This window comes from Manacus vitellinus, unplaced genomic scaffold (genome assembly GCF_001715985.3).
Source record: "Manacus vitellinus isolate BGI_N305 unplaced genomic scaffold, ASM171598v3 scaffold_2_pilon, whole genome shotgun sequence".
NCBI classification, from domain to species: Eukaryota; Metazoa; Chordata; class Aves; order Passeriformes; family Pipridae; genus Manacus; species Manacus vitellinus.
Window position 1 is genome coordinate 15,239,228 of NW_021940208.1, and position 19,563 is coordinate 15,258,790.

Genomic DNA, 19,563 nt, shown 5'->3' on the forward strand with positions numbered 1-19,563 from the left:
CCAGCTCAACTGTGATCATTACAGTTTTGAAAAGGAAATTTAAAATTGTTTACAAAGTTACATGATCATTAAAGATGAGGAGAAATATAAAACATTTAATAGTTAATTAATTGCAAATTACTTTAATTTCTAAAATACTGCTGGTTTAGTATTTGAGAAGCATTTGTTACTAAAATCCCCTCCTAACATGGTATTTAATTTCATATTTTATTAATTTCATAAATTAAATCAACTTTTGCAACCTACATGTTGAAGAAAACATGATCCTATTTCACTTAGATGAGGTTCTTCTTTGTTGTACTGTTTCTCAAGATCCTTCAGAAACTTCCTTTGGAACTTGTAAATATCTTCAATATTTCCAAAGATGGTGCTTAACTGAGCTGTGGTGAACATTCCTGTATGTTTACGACACTGCCGAATATAACCCTGGAAATGAAATAAAAAACACTCATTAGCTGGAAGATGTCAAACAGGTTCTGCCCTGAGCAAGCCCATCTGAGCTGGCCAAACCCCCGTGACCTATGGGCAGGTAAGTGGTTTCCCAGCCATACGTGCACAGGTGTGTAAGTTCAGATTTGCATCTGAAATGTTTACACATTGATTATTGCAGCCCAGCTCCTGGCTCACAGGACCGTAAATGAATCACGGAACCAGAAACCTGCGGAGTGTGTAAAGCCCATTCGCACCTCCTTGTACAATGTCAGCCCAATGTAAGGTCCCAAGGGTGCTGCTGCTTTCACTTTTTTCACAGCAATTTCTCTGTGTCATAACAATTCTTCTTTATGCACATTAGAACAAACCCTGAAACAATTAATATAAAGACAGTGTCTACCAGAGCTAAAGTATGGTATGCACAGCTGGCACATCTTCATGTACCTGTTCCACAAAGCTGAGCATGGTGAGCAGGATACAATGTAGAGACTGGATATTCAGGAATAGCTGCTGTGCTCATACTCTCCTATCTGTTAGGGTGCCGAGGTTCAGGAGTGCGAAGGTTAAATGGTATGATAGGGGTTATCTGCCAGGCTCCTCCACTTGGCTGCTGTCAGTCTGGTCTCCTCCAAATTGCTTCAGAAGCAGACAGCTGAAATAGCCTTGCAGTCGCTCTGGTGAGGTTTACCAGGAAGCAATACTGAATATTGCTGGCACTGTTATGAATATTCCTGTCTCCTCCCCAGCCATCTGCTTTGAGAGCTGTGCAGTGGCTATGCTGCAAGCCAGCTGCCACATTTCCTACTGCACCAACAAGGAAAACTAATTCCTGTGCAGCTTTTGTAATACAGACTGCAGACACTTCTTGAATGTAAAATGTGTTTTCTGGGTATATCCAGCTTCATGATCCTGACTGCACCAGTCCTAGTGATTCACTCTATTGTTGAGCTTGCAAATGTGGATTACTGTCTGCCATAGCTTTTCTGGCTTAGTCTTACTTGAGTATAATTTCAGTCATGTCCTGCTTGCACCACTGTACGGATTCACTTTGAGGACAGCAGACCATCTCTACCCCACATGTTGAATACGGTGCATCGCTTCTCTACTTGGAAAGTGTGTGTTTGCTCTCTAGTACTAAAGAAAATTAATTAATTAATATCAGTCTAAGATATTATGACTATGAAAGTAGTTCTAGAACTCAGCTAACCAAGGCAGCAACATAGCTGAGCATAAAAGGTCCTCCCTGATCTTTTATGCACACAATCAAGCTCACTACCTTAAGGAAATAACGAACATAAATGACAAAATTTACATTTAATGTTTTTTAAAATCAGCCAATTAGTAACCAATTTTTGCCTTTTTTCCCAATTTTTCCCTTCAAGATGCATAAAAAAGGCCTGATCTAAAAATAAAAAACCAAAAAAAACCCCACAAAAAATCTACGAAAACCCAAAGCAAACAAACAGAAAAAACCAACCAACTAACCAACTAACCAAAAAACCCACCAAAAAAAACCAAAAACAACAACAAAAAAAACCCAAACCACACAACACCACAAAAAAACACCACTGTCTTGTCTACTTTGTTGTACATGAAATAATCTAATGATAAGTGGTAAAGGATGGCAGCATGACAAATACAAGGACAGACTTAGCAAACTTAGGGTACGAAGAATATTTTGGTAAGTTGCTTAGCACCATTCCAGATGCTAACCACAAATACAGGTCAAATGCAGGTCACGTCCACATCAAAAGAGGCAAACTTCAGTGAAGAGTATTAAGAAGTTTCTTGTCCAAGTGTGGGCCTCCAACAAAATTCGAACAAAGAAGCAGAAAACACCCTACATTCTATGGTTCAAACAAGCAAGGTAGATCTAAAACACCTTTAGACTTCTTCATAGTTTCTAAGCATCCAGAAAAAGTCCCTCTGTTTGAGAAAACAACAAAAAAAGAACCCCACACCCAGCAAATACTCTTTTCAAGTTAATTTCAAAAAGTTTTGTCCCTAACTGTAACATTACAGTTACTCAAAGTTTTCTATATAAACCATATGGTAAAAAGTTCTAAATAAACTGAACTTCCTTCTCTCATTATTACAGAAATAGCAGTCAGATAAGCAAAGCACTTTTTCCCTGTCAGAAACAGAATTGTTTTTTTAAAAAAGGAAGCGATGCCTTGTGGCAGTCAGCAGAGAGGAAAGCTGTAAAAGGACACAAGAAGAGTCTGACTGGCAGCCTCAGAAGCTCAACTGGGAATATTCTGATATGAGAAACCACGCTGATTCTCAGTTTATATGTTTTGTTCATATTAGGTGAGCAGAATGTCCTCAGGTTAAAGCATGTACCTCACAGATGTCCTTGAGATGCTTGATATAGACTTGTTCTGTGTTCATAATTTCCTGTATAACATTGGTTCTCATCTGATCCTTGTTTTCAGCTATTTTCTGGCGATGCTTGCTAATATCTGCATCTTGTTCTTCATCCTGGATACTATTACAATTTTCTGGCACTTCTTCCTGATTAACTCGCAGCTGCAGCCAGAACAAACAAAGGAATTAGAATAAAGCAGAAACTTTTACAAAATATGGTAAAACTGTTACTAACTTCTTACAATTAAGAGAAGACTGGCTACAGAAATGTTCCCAATCTTACCTTAAAGAGGGGGTTCCATAATAGGAATTGTCCCATCATGCCCACTGCATATTCAAACAAAGTGTTGAGATTTCTGTCTGGTTCAATACATGGCTTTCTACTACTCATAGATTCTGAAAGATACCATGTTGTGTTGCCCATGTACTTTCAAGCTTAAGGCTATTTCTGATGCTTACTAATAGTTTAGGTGTTATTTTGGTCAAGCTAGTGTATGGGTAAAATTACAAAAGCAGACAACTGAACCACTTTTAAATAGTTTCCCTCCACGCCAGTTCCCCATCTGTACGATATGGATAACAGCACATCCTTTTTTGACTTTTGTTTTATTGCCCATGTTGGCTGGAGACCTAGGAAGAGCAAAATTAAGAACCACCTCTAGCACTTTGTGTAGTGTGTCATGCAATGTGGCCCAAGCTTCACCACAGGCTCTCGAAAAGTAGTTCAAGTTACTTTCTAAAACATACTTCAATTTTATACCATCTGAGAGTTAAACTGTCATTAATCTGCATGAGTTCTGACTGGGGAGTTCTGACTGTGAACCAGATGTCTACGCAATGTTGTGATAATAAATGAAGTCCTATTTTACCAAAAAATCCCTGCAGCATAGCTTTCACCACACCCTTATGAAAACTGTTTTGTCGTCTCTGTATAGTAATGGCTCCTGGTTGAGCTTTCTGCTGCTGTAATCTCTGCTTGAGAAATTCCTTGGGTTACAAAAGGACCACACAAAGGAAGACGACAGAGTAGAAAGTGTTAGAGGAGCTAAGGGATCTTGGGGTGTGATTCTGTATTGGTTTTTTCCTTGTGAACTCCTTAGGAGTTACACCACTGACATTCAGCTACAAACACGCTGACCATCAGGGTCCTTCTCTGAAATGTAATGCCATGACAATTGCCATACTCTGACAGGAATCCAGTAATGGTGCAAAAGCAAGAGAATTACCCACCCTGACAAAGCTGGCTGGAAACCAGGCTTCCTTGTCCTCATTTCTTCCCCACCACCAATCTTTGTTGGAAGCTTCTAGAACTCTAATGACATCTCCAGCTTTGAAGCCCAGCTCTTGATCATCCATAGTGACATGGTCCCAGAGAGCCTCTGCATAGACAACAGTGCCATCGCTTATCAGCTAAGATAGAAAAAAAATGAGATTGTGAAGGACAAAAGATAAACTATGAACACTTCATAGATTACAAAAATATAAAAATTCCTCACTACAGCACCTACGATTACTCCTATTACAGGATAAAACTAAAATTCCGTATTTTCAGAAATCTATGCAAGTATTTATTAGTGAGAACAATTAGAATCCTGATCCAGAGCAGTTACGTAGGGTAACGAGTTACAGTCCCAGTGAAGTTCAAGTCACTGTGCTCTTCCCTTGTCATCTGCTCGTGGGCCCCACCAGAGACAGGTCACCATGGCTGCTGCATTCTTCGCCATGCTGGCTACTACCATTGCATTTTTTATGAATACAAAATCTCAGACCTGTGGAAGACATCCCTCTGCATCCCCCATCCCTGTCCCTGCCCCACCCCTGCTCCATCATTTCCACAGTGCAAAGCCCCAGACGTTACCTCATTAATTGCTAGCTGTTCGCCTCCAGGCTGCAGGTACCTGGGAGCGGCTTGGCAGAGCTCCTCGTAGCTGTAATCTTCCTCACTGCCATTGTCATCCACTAAGGCTGAAGATTCAGTCCCACCATCTGCAGCAGCTAAAACAAAGGTGCAACAGCTGTTTGCTTCATCATTTTTACGATTCCAAGAAAAACAACAATGCAAGAGGAATTGCTGAGAAATTGCCTTTGTTGTCATGAATATAACAATAACAGCGGAAGTGGAGGGCAGCAGAGCTCTCAGGAAAACCACTTTTCCATCATTAAATACTTTTTACTCTTTTTCAGAATTTTCTCATTTAGCAACTGATAAAACTGAGAAATTTTTGTATGCAAAAAATAGAACTACAACCATTCTTCACTATTTTTTACCCAGAGGAAACCTCAAATTATCTGTATGAGAAAGGAGGCCCCAATGCAGTTTTCCACGTGGCAGGTGAGAGAGCCCCAGCAGCCCCCAGCAGTCAGCAGGGACACTGTCATGCCCAGGCTGAGTGCCCTCACACCATCACATCCCCTGCAGGGACATAAGGACCCAACACCTCTGTGCCCACCCACCATACACAGCCTCTGCTCTGTGCCAGCTGCTTGCCACCTCTCCCAAGTGCCGAGGGAGGCTCTAGCAGCACCAAGACCTGAGGTGACAGGGAGTCTGGACTGAGCACAGAGTAACTGCCCAATTGAAAACTTGTTCTAATTGCCTCAAATCACAAAAAAATTCTTGGTTTGACAATTGCAGATTTTCTAACCAAAGAGGCAGCTTTGTATATAAATAGAGACCAAGCCTAAGATGGGCTTTGTCTTATTACACAACCACATAAACCAAGAGAAACACCATTTAAGTGACTGTCACTATGCAGCATAAAACTGTAAAATCCATTTGGGGTACACCACTGGGTGGCGGATCCTTTCAGCAATCATCTCTGTACTGGCAGATGAAGAGGACTGGGGCCTGATCTCAGGAACAAGTCACACTGACTGACTGATGCCCATCCTGCTCAGTGCTGGACCCTGTCCACGTGGGTTTGCCTTTGAAAGACGGCTATAATGTTCAAATCCATCGGGATGAGCTGGCAATCAAGAAGTGTTCATGACCAGTGGACTGGTGCCTAGGTGCACTCTCTGGTCCTTGTTTATTTATCCCTAAAGATTTATTCCAATGGCAGGTCCAAGCTGTGAATAACTAGAGTCCGAAGATCATACAGTGCTCAAAAAATGCATTAAAAATAAAAAGTAAAAAGTAAAAAATCAAGTAAAATTCAGAATGGGCTTCTAGCACTGACTCCTTTGCTAAAGGTCAGTGTGTCCCAGGTAAGTTGCTGCACAGCCTACAGAACATCTCTTACTCCTGACCTTTAAGCAGAATTATTGAAACTGCCAATCTCACCAAGCAGCATGGCCGAGCAGCAGGGCCCTGACACTACCTCTTCTCTACCCTGCTTCAAACCTGGGTACTGCCTGCCTGCTGAGCTCTGGGCTCCAGATGGATGAGAGTTGCAAAGAGATGACTCCTGGCTTTACTCCACACATCTACTACCAATAGGCACACTGCTGTCATCTCTATTTATGTTATAGGGAGAAATACTACAACTCCCTCCTTATGGGCACTCATACCATCACTAGCATCTTTGGTCATCTGAGTATTAACTTGCAATAGAAATCAAAGCAGATTACCACACAGATTTACCAAAAAACTTGAAAGATTTTTCTTTCCATTAAAAGCAGAAAAATATGGCATAGTCTTGATATAACAGAACATGCCTATTTGACCATTCTGTTCCACTCCCCAGCATTTCAAATATACATTCACATTAATGGTATAATCTGCCTAAAATGGGAGAATGCAGAATTCCTGTTTTAAAAAACAATTTTTTCCCCTACAGATTCATAAATCCAAGCACTGATAAACTTTTAAAATACACCTTACAAAACTTACTGAAACTGCTTTGTTAACAAAATCTGAAAACAAATATTTCATTAAATCAATATATATCTTATAAAGCAACATAAAAAACAATTAATCCTAGTGATCCTTTATACTATATTATCAGTACTGCCTGTTGGTTTGTTCCAGTAACAGCAGCACATCAAAATAACCTAATTCATTTGGCTCCAGACAAAAAATTACTACAATTTTAGGATCGATAACTGTTCGTTATTGTGTACCAAATCAACAAGCTTATATTGACTTTGTAGTTAGACTCAAGTGAAGTCAGCCACTTGCACTCTGCATCTATTCCTCTATTGTTTACAGACAGAAATATCAGAGGGAGGGGTATGCTTTCCCAGTTGCACCAATGGGATGCAAAAAACTTAAACGACAGCCTGGGTCTGATTCAGATCTCCTAGCAGCTTTGTCAGCAGTGTAAGGCTGCAGGTTCCCATGGATGACACGGAGTTAACTGTGACCAGAATCAGGCCCCCTGACTACCACTGTTTATCAGTTCAATCTAAAAACACTGTAAAAATTAGCAAGAGAGAGCATGTTCTACTCACACGTACCCATCTGAAGGCTCTCCAGACTCCAAAATCGTGCCATTGCCCCCCTGGCTACCATGCTTCTGTCAGACTGGACCCCAAGGCAAAGGTTTGACCTCTAACAGGTGATTCTCAGTCCTAAAGGGCTGGTGGAGGATCAAAAAAGGCTCTGAGCTACATCCAGCTCAGAGAAACAGCCTGTTCACTGCCTTCAGCTCCTGGCAGTGCCTCCAGAGCCTGACTGGGAACTGCCAGCGCTGCACTCAGCCGCTCAGCCTGGCTCCCAGCTCCCGGCTCTCTGACATCATGGGGTGCCCTTAGGGAGGAAGTTCCAGAAAAGAAACAAAACCTGGCTGCCTGTCCCTGGCCACGCTGTGCCTGCAGCAGCCCAGACCGCTCCCACAGTGTCTGAAAATGGTGAGCGCAGCAAGGCAAGGAGTGCATTTTTTTTTTATTAAAGCAGCTAAATGCGATTTCGATCTATATTCAAATGACTGCAATTCAAAGGGAGAGAGATCTGGGTGGGAGCTGGGAGTTCCCTGTATTACAACACTGTTTGGAGTATCGGTTTATCTTTGTCATAATATACCAGTTAAAATTCCAGCAGAAGTAAACAATTAAGGTATTTTTTGCACAGCTATTAAAACTTCTCTTGCTTCACAGGCACAAGCAGCGCAAGTGTAAAGGCTGCAGCAGACTGCTCTCAGGAAAAATAGGGGAGGCTAGAGACATTTCCTCACTGAAACTACAAACTTAATTCAGCTGGTTCATGAAACAGGGAATAAAGCAGGAAAGCACTCAAACCATTCAGCTTTCTCTGGGTCTGACCCGGCCAGAGCACAATCTCATTCATTCACCACAGGCCAGCAATCCCCACCTTTACGTTTGTATCATCCTGCAGTGAAGCTGGATCAGTCCATGCACTGAAAGCAAAAGCAAGAGCTGCTGCCATCAGCAGAGCACAAAGCCTGCTGCAACCTATGCTTGTACACAGCACTGTGCTTACAGTTTGGAAAGCTCCTTAATCCTTAAGGCTTCTTCTTTACCTGCAAACTGTTGGTCAGCTGAGCCTGTCCTGTGACTAGGGACTGTCTCCTCCAGGGATGTGTTCACAAAACCCTGGAGGCATTTCTGCACACAGTGACTTCTCAACACCCACTGACATCACATGGTTTCCCCCAGCACTGCCTCAGACAGAGGAGGAAAGGTCAAATATGGCCCTGCAATATTAATGCCATCTTCCTGCAAAAATCCTGTCTGTGCTTCACTGCATGAGAGACTGACAGGAATTCTCTTCTGAATCTCCCAAACTTCCGTATTATTTCTTTCTGCAAGGACTCTTGTTGGATAGCACAGTAAAAATAAGCTACTGGATATTATAAAATATTCATACACTTGGCACAAACCTGTGCATTTTTCTTGGCACAAACCACTAAAACAAAGCAACCCAGCAAACAGAAGTGACACTGAAGTGCTGATGATCCTGGGACCTGCAAGTGAAGGCTTCATGCTTTCAACCAACCAGAGCACAAGCTCTCTGCCATATCAAACGCCTATCCTCCAGGGAAAAACAGTTGAACTGCTACAGGAAAACCAGATCAAACCCCATACAGCTCTTTTAGAAGATACATTAAAAACAACCTCTGAAAAGCAGTCTTTTGGTTTGATTTTTGCAGAACAGAATGGACTGTGCATTTTTGTCCAATGACTAACCTAATGCCTCCGTGGGATGCTGCTAGGATGGAGTGGCGTCTGCTCTCCCTCCATTGCACAGGCACATCTAGCTACTGTGCAACCACAAACTGAATGACCACAAAAGTACTCATCTGGGGTTAGGTGTTGGCAGGTTTGTCTAGTCCACAGTGGCCTCATCCAAATCCACGCTGAGCTGGCTTACCCACTGCACAGGGCACTCTGAAAAGGCTCTGGGTAGCATATACTAAAATACTAAATGTAAAAGCTAGTTTACCTGACTCAAAAAAATCCAATTCTAGATATCCTCTAGTATCACAGAACCCACCACCCTGGGGCAGACCACAGGTAACCCCCAACCACTGCTCTGACAGCAGTCAGTAGCAGATGTCCAGGGAAGAACGTAAAAATAGATGAGGCATGCAATGGTATTTTTCTGATGTACTTTTCTAAATTCCACCTATCTGCAGATCAGAGTCAGATCCCTCCTGGAGCAGAAATGGTACCTTTGTGTCTAATGTACTGAATTTTTCAAATCACTTTCTGAATTTTTGCAAACTGTTGGGATGTGAAATACCATGTGTAGCAATTAGTTTCAAAGTTTAGAGTATGAAAACTATATTTTATTTTGAACTTGCTCTCTAGTGATTTCATTTGGTGCCCTTTAGTTCTTACATTATTGGAAAAAATATTATCTGTTCATTTTTTCTATGCAAAACAAACTTTTATTCTCCTACTGTCCTTTTCTCCATGTTGCAGAGCCCTAGCTGCGTTAATCACTCCTCCCAGAGACACTGGGTCGGTTTTCTTGTCCTTTTGCCTTTCTCTTTATCACCCCCTGTAAAAAATGCCTTTTGGGATGGAAAGGAAAGGTGAGATGCCCCCCCCACACACACACACCAGTTGCACAATTGGGCTTTCTATTTTGTTCTCTATTTCCTTCCTACAAAATCCTGCCCTTTTATTTACTGTTTTGATTGTTACTGTGCACTGCACTAACACTTTAAAATGTCTGTTAGGATTGCAAGATCTTTTCCTGAATGGCAATACCCAAATCAGAGTCCCTTCTTCTGCAAGCACACTAGGCTCTGGTTCCTCCTCCATGTGCACTACCTTGTCTTTATCAACATTGCCACCAGTACAATGCCTTGTGTCTGGCTTTTACTTCTGTGAACAATTTAGCACACCAGCAAGAATTACCATTTCACTTTATACTACTCTTCCCACATTATTTGTGAAGATACTGAACATCTGACTCCACTCATGAGCTCTTTTCTTAAGAAAACTGACCACTCTCCTGAGTTGTCCCTGAGCTGTGCTCCATACAGGCTGAAACACACTCAGTTACTCAACTTTGATTGAACTGGGGAAAATCTGACTGTTATTTAACACTGTAGACAAATGGATACTACTGAAAGTAAAGACGTAAATTTATTTATCTAAATGCTGGCATCCACATTCAAATGAACCATCTAAATCATCTGGTCACAATTAAAAGAGCTGAGAGCAATTCACCTCATCCAAGGCAATTCTACTTTAACCTTAATTGACTGCAATGACAAGGGCCTCAGATCAGTCATTTAAACATAGCTACTTAGCACCATTTTAAGTATTCTGGGTACCCTGCTTGCCTCCAGCTGCCATTGGAGAAAGAAATAGGTCTCTCATAGGTCCTCTGTTGTATCTGCCAACTGCAGGCAGATGCTCAGGTACCCCACACAGCACTGGACCTTGGGATGGGTAACTTAATCAAGCATTAGTCCTCTACTGCCTGTAACAGGTGTACTAAAGTTTAACTCTTATGTAGGTACCTGCCTTTAGACTAAATTTAGGTGACAAACTTGAGCTGAATCGCACCCTACTTACTCAGAGTTGAGCCTATCTAAAGGAGTTTACCAAACAATTTAGCAAAATTCAAGTTCCCCACAAAAATATGCAAAAAAGATGGGGTTTTAAGATAATTATAAAAATTGCTCTACTGTGAAAATTAGGCAACCTCTTTAATATAATTTAAAACTTGTAACCCTTTAAGAGTAAGAGTAGCAAAATAAGTCTCAAGTGAATTTTCCCTTATGTGTTGTCTGATTATTATTCTGCTTCCTACAGACGATATTTCACTGTCTTCTAACTGCCGTTTTTCAAAAATTTTACTTCTATATCCTATTGTTATAAAAGGAAGACGTACAATGCATTAGGCTTTAGCTAGTAACTAAAATAAGATACCACTGGTTTTTCAGTGCTTGGGTTTAGAATTACTTTCTATAATAAAGGGCTTTTGTACTATCGAATTTCACTGTGCATGAGCAAACAAAAAACTCTCACATGTTCAAAGACAAGGAAATGCCTTGTGATTTAAGAGAAAAAAGGAAAGAGATCAGAATGTATGACACTGGTCACTTTACTATTTTCTGCTGGAGCTACTTAACAGATCTTTGCAACTGCTTTCAAACTGTGAAGTCCATGATATTCCCTCCTTGCTTTCAGAGTTTTGATTTCAGAAGCTTTTCCTGCTCCACTTCTACGTTTGTAAGGACTCATAAAAGTCACACCCAATATTGCTTTGGCTTCATTGCCTTGAAAAGTGGCAGAACTCTTGGTTTGTGTATTTGTCATCCTGAAGCTTATGTTTAGCAGATCAGTTATTCAGAAGCCAAATACCTGGAAAAATATTGCTTTTAAGCAGTTGTCTAGGTAACTAATATTATTTCATGAGGTTTCCAAACATGAATTGGAAAGTATAACTAAAAATAGAAAAATAATTCCTACTCTGTGATAATAAAAGATCCTCTTTTTTTTCCAGACTAGCTTACGGCTAGACTTGTCATTCTGTGAATGATCCTTCTGGAATCATGGACTGAGATACCACATAATCTCAGCAAGGGTTGCAGCATTAGATGTCTAATTTACCTCGATGTCTGATCTGGATCATTAAGTATACTAAGATGCATAGAGCAAGAACACAATCCAGACATAGATTTTAAAGTAGTTTCCAATATGTTACTACAATATAAATTAAAAGGTAAATACTGATACAGTACATATACAGTATCTCATTGCTGTAGTTAGAAAGTCTCAAGTCTGTTTCTGAAGAAAACTGTCATGTTCAAGACAGAAAAACGCAGTTTTAGCATGTTCTTACATAAATTAATTTGTTGTTGAGGTATTTTTTGAGCAGGATTTGGACATCATTGCATATAAACTTACCTTAGAACCATAGAAGCCACATACTGACTTGTAAACATATGTGTAATTATAATAAAGAAGCACTGAAAATGCTATTTGTTAAGTTTCCTACTTCAATCATGGCAAGGCCATGATTCAAAAGATTCAGGGAGAAGGTTCCCAGCAGTGTTTTGGTCATTATTAACACTGAAGGATATAAAGTGAAAATATCGCTTTTATTTCCAAACCTTGCCAGTGAAACATGAATAACTATTCCGATTGTGCTCACAGTGGTCTGAAAGAACACAAGTGGTATTAACCCAGAGTCTTCCGGTCCCACCTGTGAAGAAATGTTCCATTAATACTAGACAGGACTTTCTATTAACTCCAGATAGCACTGCATGCTAAGAGTAAACAATTACAGTAAAAATACAGAGAGTACAGAGTCTGATAAAAGGCAATGCTTCCAAAAAGGCAATGTTCTCCAAGAACCTGTCCTTCATGTAGCAGAGCCCTGGTTGGGCTACTTATTTAAGGCTTGCCTATCTAAGTAGTTAAGCTGAGTGCATGGCAATCAGAAAATTAAAAGTACATGTGCGGTGTGGCTAGGATTCAGGCATAAACTCAAGCATATTAGACCTCACTTCCTTCACTCTCTGTTATCTTCAGGCAAGGATGCAAATAGAGAGTGGAAAATACAGGAGTGTAAGTGATACAGAACAATAAACCACAGCAGTGTCAAACGGCAGATGTGACAAACAAGTTTTACATGAGCACAACAGCTATGAATAAGAAACTCGCAAAACAAAGAAATTTAGCTGGGTACTACTTTGTCACTGAGTTGGTTTGCACCCTTTCGTGTTCCATACCATATTCTAATTCCTGCTTGGCCTGGGGTATGACTTTGAGATCTACAAAGTTAAATACTTTCTCATCTTACCATCAGATGTTCTCATCTGCCGCCTCCGTCCAACCCGGTCCAGGCCAATGGGAGTACTTTGAGAAAAGGTGAGTGGCCGGAACCTGGCTGAAACAGCTTTGTATGGGGGCACCTGGTGTGCTGGAACAGGTGGCCGTGTTACAGGCTACAGAGAAAACAGGAAAATCCAATATTAGTAAAGATACCAGCAAGTCCAACTGAGCAAAACTCAGGTAGGGAGTAAGCTTTCTTCAGATAGTCCAGGTAATTAAAACCAGTAAAATCAACTGTGTTGAAGTGACATTGCTTAAACACTACATACCATATCCACCAGCATCACATAACATGTTTTATTACATTACAGTTCTCTGTTACTTAGTCTTCTGTAATGATTAGACATGTTCTATAATTTTCACTCTTTTTTGAAGACAGTCAGAGGGCTGGAGCACCTCTCCTATGAAAACAGGCTGAGAGAGCTGGGGTTGTTCAGCCTGGAGAAGAGAAGGTTCTAGGGAGATCTCACTGTGGCCTTTCAGTACCTAAAGGGGCTACGAGAAGAGAAAACTGGAGAGGGACTTCTTACTAGGGCACATAGTGATAGGACAAGGAGAAGTATGTTTAAACTGAAGAAAGGTCAATTTAGATAAGATATAATGAAAAAGCTTTTTATCATGAGGTTGGTAAAACACTGGAACAGATTTCCCACAGAACTGGTAGATGCCCCATCCCTGAAAACATTGAAATCAGGCTACAAATTCTGAGTAAACTGATCTAGTTGAAGATGTCCCTGCTCTACGGGGGTCTAGGTGACCTTTAAAGGTCCTTTCCAACACAGACCATTCCATGATTCTGTGATGACTTTACGCCCAAACGCTCTGGGTTCTAACTGCTCTGAGAAGAGCCTGTGCAATGCCAGCTGGCATTGCAAACACACATCTCAAGGGAAAGCCAAGGAGAAAGAATGACCACGCTATATCTGGAAGTTGTGTTCATTTCCTGGGACATTTGCTTTCTTCTAATAAATGTACTGCTTGTAAGTAAAAGAAACATATTGTACAAGACAATAATAATTGTCTACATGTTCCTCTGCTTTGAGTTCCCAGGAGTCTCATAAAAAAGAGGTAATACTAGAGGTACTGTTGCTTTATCTCAAAGCCATTTTCTTTAGATAAATCATTAATTTGCTTAATTATGATTAGAGAACCTAAAACCTTGTTTTATTTGCAAACTGAGACTGATTTTATGTTGTCCCTGAACAACTCCACAATAGCCAGGCTGAATGACCTTGCATCAGCATTCAACATTAAACAGCCAGGCTTCAGCACATAAACTTCAGAGAAACATCCTCTCTTCTCATTTAGTGGTTGCTGCTCATAGGCCCTTCTATCAAGTAATCTGAAACATAAGGGATGGATTTTTAATGAACTATCTCTTGACACTCTGTTGTGAAACCAATGATTTAGTATTGTTTGAAAATGTTTTCTCACACCTAAGCTGTCAGACCAAAACAAAATACAACATAGAAGGAAATAGCATTGCTCTTTCCAAATATTCCTGTGGGTTTTCAAAGCTTTTTAGAAAAAAAATCACCAGTGTGAAGAGCAGTCTTTGAAAATCCCAGATAAAATACTTCTAGCGTATGTATTCCTGCTTCATTAGTGCTTTTTTACATTCTAGCTACAAATTTACTTTCTAAAATGACTGCCAAAACCTCAATGTGTGTTGAATATAATTTAACTACAATTTCATCTTTTAACCTCTTTTCCTAAGTGCTTTAGCAATATACCAGGATCCTACACCATAAAGAGTAAGTCCAATATGTTGCATCAAACAGCTAATAGAAGTGATGGCAATTACTATATGCAAATAACCGGCTGATTAAGCAAAAAAGCTGTTTATTTTTGGGCAACTAAAATTTTCTTGTAAGGCCTCAGTCCAAATCCCAGAGAGACAAGGATGTGCTGTTATTCAGTGGAGGTCCTAGAAAGGCCATCATTTGGCTTAATAATGTGCCCTTGTTGGGAATACTCCAAAATTTTGGTCTTGACCACAGTGATCCACCAATGTGCTCATTTAACCCCAGTCAAGCCCTTGTGGCAGCATCAGAGCATGGAAAGGAGTCAACTCAAATAGTTGATAGCTTGATGCATGTTCCTTCTTTATTAAGCTGATGTGAACAAGGTTTGAAATGAGATCAATCTGCTTTCACCAGCAAATGAAGGGCCTGGAGAGTGTTAATTCACTTCCACAAGCAAGGATTATTTGAGCTGCCAGTATTTACTATCCCTTGAAATCTATCTATTATCCTTGAGTAAGATGGCCTAGAATTTATAACAACATTTTTTCTCTTTTCTCCAAGTTAAGCAATAAAATGAATTTTGAAATATCCCAGTGATATAGGGTTTGAAACTAAAGCCTTTGCCTGGGTAAAAGGTTCATTGGCTTCACTTGAGGTTTTGATCAAGATGCATTTTTTTCATCAGGGAATTATAAAGAAAAAACGTGTAATATACAATTACAAAGTTCATGTTACAAATTGCTTTTCACAGGAGACTGAAAATCCTGCCACTGTTTCAGCACTTTAGTACCACTAAACTTCCCAGTAGGAGATCAAGCGGCATAAGAAAGATTAAGAGAACTCAAACTCCATTAATAACCACCAGAATCACATTTTTTGAGGATGTAAATATTATTCCTTTTTTCTGTTGCTTTATCAGCTTCACAATCACTTTAGGCAGAAGTCCTCCAGTTTTCCTGGAAAGGAACGCCTGACCAGTGCAGTCTTACAAAAGCCCATGAGCCTGAAGCTCTGCAAGCAAGTGCAAGACGAGGCCACCACTACCAACACAACAGTAAATTCCTCTACACATTGTACCTGCTCAGAACTACTCTAGGGAAAAAGGAGTAAATTCTACCTTTCAGAAGTTCCCAATTTCTCACTTGTTTATTTAAGCCAACAGAGATGGCAAATAAGTATACAGGAACTACTCAAGTACACACTGCTTTCTTACAGGCTTTCTTACTGCTTTTTTACCTTTGTTCCATCTAGTCAATTTAGTAGTATATAACCAGACATTTTATTCATATTGTCAGTCTTCTTAGATTCTTTCTTTCATTAATTTCTAAATTTATTACCAATTTTCTCAAGCAATGTCTTCATTAGTTTTAAGTATCCTTGTCATGCCAATACCAAGATTTTGAACACCACTGCTAATGCCACAGGTTTTGAACAGACCTGCTTTTGGATAATGTGAAAGGATCAATAAATAATGTGTTATTACCATATTTGATTGTAGTCCTCTGTTCCTCAGGCCCAACACTCTTTAAGAAAACTAAACACACAACTGTGTTACACACAAATGAGCCCTTATATACTAATGTGAGACATAATGACCATTCCAAGAAAGAAATCAGGTTAATTTACAATACAGAAAAGATTATCCCGAAGTCAGTATCAGGTTTATTCCATGCTGTATTGTTTTCTATCAAGAAGACAAAGTAGTTAGTGACCAGGAAAGCAGTATTGTAAGTACACGGTGTCAGCTTGACAAAAGGGAAGGAAGAGAAGGAAGAATCCATTCTATTTTCTAGGCTGAAGATAGACAAGGAAGTGAAAGAGTCTTCTGCAGTTTGCAGAGCACATCTGTTTGTCTTACTTGTGTCAGCAGACCTTCTCTCTCTCCTACTGGACCGTTTCCATAGAAATTGACCCCACCTATTATGGAGATGGGTCTTCTTTTTCGCCCTCTGTGGTAGCCTACTGTGTTGCTTTGGACCACAGACCCAACGGATGACAGTCCTGGCTGACTTTCTCCATCCATGCAGTCTGTCTTCTGAGATTCCACCACAACTGCATCTTCTGGTATAGAGAAACTTCTGATCGACATTTGGCCATAGTCTGAGAGAGGTCTGGGCCGAGATCTTTTTCCAGAGCCCCATCTCCTGGGCGTGACCTTTTGTGAGTCTGCCTTTTCTTCATCCTGGGATGTGGATCTCTTCCAGTGGTCATCAGAAACAACCTTTTTAAATGTGAACAAGTCAAATAAGCCACAGAATTTTCTGACGGTTAATAATTTGCGAGTTTTTCATATGGCAGATCAACTTAACATTGCTAAAACAGAAAGAGTTACCATAAACACAACAAGTGCAACTGACAATTCAGGAAGAGATAACTTTACAAAGGAAAGACATCATGATGCTTGTGATGAGTAAGGTAAACACCCAACCATCAGCACTTCTTTGGTACACGAGACTACTAACACTAAAAACTCACCTATTACCTCAGAAGTACAGACAGGTCCTATCATAAACACTGAATTCACAGAATGATATCCTAGAAAGATAGCTCTGCACTCACAGGACTTGTTCCTGGTACAAAAGTAGGATGTTACAGATAACAGCAGTAAAAATAATTCAGCCAACATACTGTGTTTCTAGACTTCTTACCAAGGCTTGTAGTGACAGGACAAGGGGTAACAATTTTAAACTGAAAGAGGTTGGGTTTAGATCAGATATATGAAGAAATTCTTGACCATGAGGGTGGTGAGGCACTGGAACTGGCTGACCAGAGTAGTTGTGGATGTCCCAGCTCTGGCAGTGTTGAAGGCCAAGCTGGATGGCCTTGATATTCAGCAGCCTGTTCTAGTAGAAGGTGCCTCTGCCCATGGTAGGGGGGTGAGATCTAGATGGGCTTTAAGGTCCCTTCCAACCCACCCCGTTCTATGATACTCCTCTCTTTCACATCTGATCAGTGATGAAAATAAACAGTAAGGCTGCAGTTTGACTGCTTGCAGATCCCATGTAACTGTAACCAATAACAAACCGGGCAGTCGCACTCCCTCCTCCCACACTCCCACTTGGGTCAGATCTAGAGACTCTGCAGCCATGAATGAATTGGGTGAGCAAATTCATACAGTTTGGAAGGGAGAAGCTAACTTCCTCTATGCTCTAGGAGGTTAAAGTCATACAGACTAGGATCAGAGATATATTATAACACAAATACAGGAAAAACTGATGGTTTTAGAAAGGAAGCTTGGAAAATGAGCATGTTGTTCCTATTTAACAGCATATCTGGCTCACAGGATGAGTCACAAGTATCATAATTGCACTGGTACTACAAGTTTGGAAATAAAATAATCTCAGCTGAAATACTTGTTGAGGGAACATTTTAATGCATGTAAAGTAATACTGTTGTGAATTTTTCTAGCAAAACCCCTGAAGGTTTTCAGAAAAAAATTCTGCACATTAAAATTTATGTTCACTTTTCCTTCAAATTTCCAGTTTCTGGGTATTTCCTTAGCTTTTCCTGACTCCTTTATAAAGAATAGAAAAGAAACTGAAAGCTAATAAATATTCCAAAACCGAGAGGCATCACTTTGCTTATCTCTGGCTGCATTTTTTTCATCTGTTTCAGACCAGATGAAGGCATTTCAGATATTGCATATTCAAAGCAAACACGCAGCCCAGAAACAGCCTTTTACAAAGAAGCCTGTGACAGAAGACTTATCTTCTGTCACCTTCTTCTCTACTTGCTGTTTTCTGCTGGGCCAGTACAACTCTAACAAGCCTTTTTTAGAAGGTCACCTGATAGAGCAGGCAGATGTTGCTCTTTGTTTGAAAGATAGCTTAAGACAAATTTCATAGTATGAAAGCACTTCAACCAGTAAGCAGAGTTATTAAATAGTCAATATTTTAACATGATTACTGCAATTAAGGTATGAAAAATGATCAATGTCATACATTGCTCTACATTCAATTATTTCACTTACAGCATGGAATTTATTCTAAATAGAGCACTTACATAAATTTTGATTTCTATGGCATGACACCTGTCACTCAAGCATGCTTCAGCTTCTCTACAGATTTTAGCACAGGGTCAGTTTTAATAGTATAATCAATTCAATAGAGTCACTCTCTGACTAGTGCACTGACACAGCTCCAGCAAAGCTGTCCCTTAAACACAGCCCCTCCAAGGTCTGAATAGCAAAATCACAAGTTAAATAAGGTTCTTACCTCAGAATCAGACACAGGTAAAGGGTCTCTACATATGCAGTGACTGAGAAAGGAGTTCATAAGAGTCATTTTGTGTTTTTGTTTCGCAAAGTCTCGTCCATAAGAGCAACAAATGTGAGCACACTCTCTGCATAACCAGTCAGGCAAAGTTCATCCCATGATCCTGTACTTTTAGACTGAGGGAAGGACATGTTACACGTCATCTTCTAATCTGCTATTTACACCCTTATCTTGAGCAATAACATTTGCAAAGAGAGGACTGTTCTCCTTCTGCAGCACTCCACCTCCAGAGTAGGGATCCAAACGACAGCCAGATTAATCTATGCTGTACAATAAGCAATGCTGAAGGATGTGTGTTTTTAGGCTTAGATCTACACACTGAACTGAAGAATCCTAATAAAACAGAAAACATAATACTCTCATTGCAAAAATCAGAGGAAACCAGATTGATAATCTCACATTCCTCTAAGTGACCAACTCAAGCAGGACCTGATCAAGTGACTACTTACTACTAGGAATAAAATATCCAGCACACAACTCATAGGCTCCAGTACTACAGTCACTTAAGCATAAGTGTGACTCTTGACATCAATGAAAAAATTCTG

General features: G+C 40.2%; 1 protein-coding gene across 7 annotated transcripts in view; it reads right to left on the minus strand.

The window, feature by feature from the left end:
- SPATA13 (spermatogenesis associated 13) overlaps nucleotides 1-19,563 on the minus strand; it is a 58,141-nt gene that overhangs the window by 13,199 nt on the left and 25,379 nt on the right. For 3 of the 7 annotated variants that reach the window (XR_001920497.3, XM_018071315.3, XM_018071313.3), the window contains exons 3-8: nucleotides 16,603-16,965; nucleotides 12,968-13,112; nucleotides 4,658-4,794; nucleotides 4,030-4,209; nucleotides 2,776-2,961; nucleotides 247-426 (exon numbers count right to left, since the gene is read on the minus strand). Coding sequence is in view for 6 of the 7 variants with exons in the window: in XM_018071315.3 (XP_017926804.2) it covers nucleotides 247-426; nucleotides 2,776-2,961; nucleotides 4,030-4,209; nucleotides 4,658-4,794; nucleotides 12,968-13,112; nucleotides 16,603-16,965 (1,191 nt within the window). In the remaining variant the exon portion in view is untranslated. Of the gene's footprint in view, nucleotides 1-246; nucleotides 427-2,775; nucleotides 2,962-4,029; nucleotides 4,210-4,657; nucleotides 4,795-7,197; nucleotides 7,427-8,219; nucleotides 8,321-12,967; nucleotides 13,113-16,602; nucleotides 16,966-18,958; nucleotides 19,120-19,563 lie in introns of those variants that run through there. The other 4 variants (XM_018071317.2, XM_018071316.3, XM_018071319.2 and 1 more) reach the window with 4 other exon arrangements.